Genomic DNA, 4,720 nt, shown 5'->3' on the forward strand with positions numbered 1-4,720 from the left:
CCCACGTGAAGATTATTACTTTCCTTCAGTCCCCTTTTATCCATTCTTGTGCGCTGACATTGCTCCCTCAGTTCCCAGGCTAGACATCTCTCCGCCCCCTACCCTAATTGGTAAAATGTTGATTTGAATTGTAAGTAATGAACAATCCGTGAAAGGCCCTGTTGTTAGCATACTTTTGGCATTTAGTAATCCTATTAATTATATACAATTCTGTTGTAGACATATGGTGCATCTGCTCCTGAAGAAGTTTTTACCACGAAACGCGTAGAGCCTACTAGGATGCACTCCCTTGGTTCTTTTCTCATCATTCATTTTTATGACCATTTTTATGACCAGTTTCGCCCATCATTGATATGAATAATTATTATGATTGTCTACCTATTTTTGATCTTTTTATTATTTTATGGCTTAACTGTACCATTTTTGTATGTAATTTATCTGGGATACCAATTGTTACCATTTGTTGTGATTAATAAAATCATACAATTGTTTTTATTATATACTTACTTTTTCATATTTAATATGTGTTATATACTATGCTTATATGGTACACATCCGTGGTTGGTCACACGCCTCACACAAAGTCCCAAACCCATTTTTGTTGTTCTTGTATTGTACAATTAGAGATGGAGGCACATTATTATATGAGCCTCATATAAAGTCCCAAAACTCCCCTCTCTTTCCTATTTCTGACACTTGTTTTTTACAAGTTAAAATCAGTGTTTTTTGAGGGAAAATTACTTAGAGCCCCCCCAAACATTATTTATTTATTTTTTAGCAGAGACCCTAGAAAATAAAATGGAGATTGTTGCAATACCTTATTTTGCACCGTATTTGCACATCGGTCTTACAAACGCAAATTTTTTTTGACAAAAATACACTTTTATGAATAAAAAAATAGGAAAACAGAAAGTTAGCCCAATTTTCTATAAAGTGAAAGATAATAATGTTACCCTGAGTAAATAGATACCCAACACGTCAGGCTTCAGGATTGCGCACGCTCATGGAATGGCGACAAATATTGGTACTTAAAAATCTCCATAGGCAAGGCTTTAAATATGTCTACAGGTTACCAGTTTAGAGTTACAGAGGAGGTCTAGGGCTAGAATTATTGCTCTCACTCTAGCGATCGGCGCAATATCTCACATGTGTGGTTTGAACACCGTTTACATGTGTGGGCGCAACTTGCATATGCGTTCGCTTCTGTGCATGAGCTTGGAGGGACGGGGTGCTCTAAAATTTTTTTTTTGTTATTTATTTTACCTTCTATTTTTTATTATTACACTGTCCCTTTGAAAACATTTTTTGATCACTTTTATTCCTATTACAAGGAACATCTCTTGTAATAGAAATAAGCAGGACAGGTTGTCTTTAATGTAAAATCTGGGGTCAAAAAGACTTCACATCTCACATCTACACTTAAAGCGGAGTTCCACCCTACAAAACATTTTTTAGATTAAAATACCCCCGGGACAGTCAGGGCTAGTGCATTTAAGCAACGATAGCCTCTGAACTGTCCCCTGTTTCACTTACCTGTAAGAAGAAATACTTACCTTGAAAATGTCTTGTCCAGCACTGCCATCTCAGGTGTGGGCAGCTGAAGCCGGAGCGTCCCTCTTCTGTGTCCTCCTCTGTGACGTCAGAGTCCCAGAATGCCCTGCACTGGCCCCGCTTGCCACTTCTGGTGCCATTGCCCAGAAGCTGTTCAGCAGGGAATGACACGCCTTACACTGGAAGTGACGAGCAGGGCCAATGCAGGAGCATTGATTCCCCGGAGTCAATGCAAGGAGGAAGTGACGGCACGGGCCGCGGCCGCAGAGGGAGGAAGAGGAAGGAAGGTAAGTATATTTTCATTAAAAAGAAGGTAAGTGAAACAAAAAAAAAAATGTAAATTATCCAATTCTTTTTCGGGTAAATTAAAGCAAGCAGACGGTGAAAAAAAAATTTCAGGGTGTAAAAAAAAAAAAATTTCTTTTTTTTTTTCCCCGTTACCGACGGCTCCGGTAAGCAGTGAAAACTACAGGGAAGCGGCGAGGAGGGGGGGGTGCAACTCTCCCGCCGCCCATAAAAGTGATCCTGTTGCGAATCCGCCACTGGGACCACTTTTATGTGAAAGAGGATCCCCGGCCGAGTAAGAAAATACTGGGGTTATGGCAGCTATCTGCTGCCATAACACCGCTATTTAACGCCAAACTACCGACGTAAAACTGTGCCTGTTTATTATGTATTCGGTCTGACCAGACTACCGAGGTTGAGCAGCCCTCCCCACCCCCCACACACACCTGTACTCAATCAGTGTCCACCATCAAGTGGATATAGGAGGAGTCCCCTGTAGTGCATTTGCACATCTTTCCCAGCAAGGAGTATTATCTCCAAGGGTTAGAAAGGCTGGATTCATCTCTTTTTCATGGATAGTGTAGGACACACTGATAATGGGGTACTTTGACGCAGTAGTGGGCTTGAGCACGATATGGCCATATGGTGGGACCAAACCCCCATTTTTATTTATGGACTCTCTTCAGATTTGGTAGTAATTTCTTTTGCATTTGCGCGCTATTCTTTTTTAATATACATGTCTTTTGGTTCATAGCTGCAGCAGCTTTGGAAATACATGGGTATGCTCCCCCAAATTTTTTGCCTGTTTATTATGTATTCGGTCTGACCAGACTACCGAGGTTGAGCAGCCCTCCCCACCCCCCCACACACACCTGTACTCAATCAGTGTCCACCATCAAGTGGATATAGGAGGAGTCCCCTGTAGTGCATTTGCACATCTTTCCCAGCAAGGAGTATTATCTCCAAGGGTTAGAAAGGCTGGATTCATCTCTTTTTCATGGATAGTGTAGGACCCACTGATAATGGGGTACTTTGACGCAGTAGTGGGCTTGAGCACGATATGGCCATATGGTGGGACCAAAGCCCCATTTTTATTTATGGACTCTTCAGATTTGGTAGTAATTTCTTTTGCATTTGCGCACTATTCTTTTTTAATAATGTGGCGGGCGATCCGAAAGTGGTTAAAAAACAATTTCTCAATGTACTAACATCTATTGTAGGACACCAATTGGCATTTTATTTACATAAGCTATTTTCATTAACAAATGAGATGTTTATTTCAACTGTTTCAGACCAAAAACGTCATGAATGTAAAGAATAAAACTCACGTGACCATGTTTGAATTTTCTGGTCTTACTGATGATAAGTTAGCTGCCCCGTTCCTCTTCGTGCTCTTTTTAATAGTTTACATGGTGACCGTGCTTGGAAACGTTGGGCTGATGGCAATGGTACATATCTCACCCAGCCTCCACACTCCGATGTACTACTTACTGAAATATCTGTCTATGGTGGACCTCTTCTACTCTTCAGTAATTACTCCTAAAATGTTGTCTGACCTCCTTTCCAAGAGAAAATTAATCACATTCACGGGTTGCACTCTTCAATTCTACTTCTTTTGTGCACTGGCAGGTACAGAGATGTTGGTCCTCTTGGACATGGCGTATGACCGATATGTCGCTATATGCCACCCTCTCCACTACGGATCAGTGATGACTAAGAAGAAAGGTCTTGATCTTGTAATTCTCTCATTCTCTATTGGCTTTGTGCAGTCAGTTGCACAGACCAGCAGTCTATTCAGTCTTAAATTCTGTGACTCAAACCTTATAGACCACTTCTACTGTGACATCCCTCCTCTGGTCAGGTTATCCTGTTCCGAAACCCGCACCTGCACCATCGTCACCCTTTTCTTTGGGTGTTCTTGTTGCTTAAGTTCAGTGACGATCATCCTGGTCTCCTACACCTTCATCATTTTGTCTATCCTACAGATAAACTCTGCGGCTGGCAGGAGGAAAGCATTTAGCACCTGCTCCTCACATCTGATGTGTGTGTCCATCTTCTACGTTACAGTTTCCTGTACTTACCTTCATTCATCCTCCAGTACCCTCAAAAAACAGGAAAAGGTATCCTCTGTATTCTACACGGTGGTGACTCCAATGTTGAATCCTCTTATCTACAGCCTGAGGAACCAAGAGGTGAAAAAGGCCATCAAAAGACTGCTTCAGAAAAGCCTCCATTAACCTATATGATATCATGATACCTATCCAGCTTAAACATACCTAGATCAAAAGATGGTTGATGATGATAACCTTTGTGGAAAAAGATACAGAAGTAGTCATTGTTTAGCTTTCCTACTTATCATGGTAATCCAGGTTATTATCAGCCAGTGGCGTCACTAGGGGGGTCCAGAGGGGGCCATGCCCCCCCTAAAATTAGTCTGTGCCCCCCCCCCATGTGCCCCCCCAATTAATTATAAGCACATACACACACTGATTGTCACATAATCGAATCTTCTGTCCCGCCGCCGCGCCGCGCAGCGCCTCTATAAACACACAGCAGCAGGAGGCCGGCGAGCAGGCTGGGCGGGCCGGCGCCCCGACGAGCGGGCGGAGGGGGGCGGTGCACAGCGGAGCGGCATGACGTCAGGGAGAGTGCGTGGTGTGCATCTGCGCAGTGCGCACCAAGCAAGCACCAGCCCGCCCTAGCCTAGCCAAAAGCGCGCACGGGAGTGGCGTGACTGGCGGGCAACCGGGCAGGAGTCACGCTGTCCACACTGTGTGTCTGTGTCTGTCCTGTCGGGACTCAGGGACCGGGACGGGACGGTCGGTACCAGACGGTGACGGTGAGGCGCCGGGCCGCGGCTGAGGCAAGACACACTGGCGTCTCT

At 43.9% G+C, this 4,720-nt stretch overlaps 1 protein-coding gene across 1 annotated transcript; it reads left to right on the forward strand.

Moving 5' to 3' along the window:
• Positions 1 to 3,140: 3,140 nt before the first annotated feature.
• On the forward strand, positions 3,141 to 4,073 carry LOC309552389 (olfactory receptor 5AR1-like; the record flags this gene model as incomplete). Its single annotated transcript, XM_082253332.1, has 1 exon — positions 3,141 to 4,073. The coding sequence occupies one exon, from the start codon at positions 3,141 to 3,143 to the stop codon at positions 4,071 to 4,073; it is 933 nt and encodes a 310-aa protein (XP_082109458.1).
• Between the last annotated feature and the right edge of the window lie 647 nt (positions 4,074 to 4,720).

This window comes from Pelophylax lessonae (assembly GCF_965119305.1).
Source record: "Pelophylax lessonae genome assembly, chromosome: 4".
NCBI classification, from domain to species: Eukaryota; Metazoa; Chordata; class Amphibia; order Anura; family Ranidae; genus Pelophylax; species Pelophylax lessonae.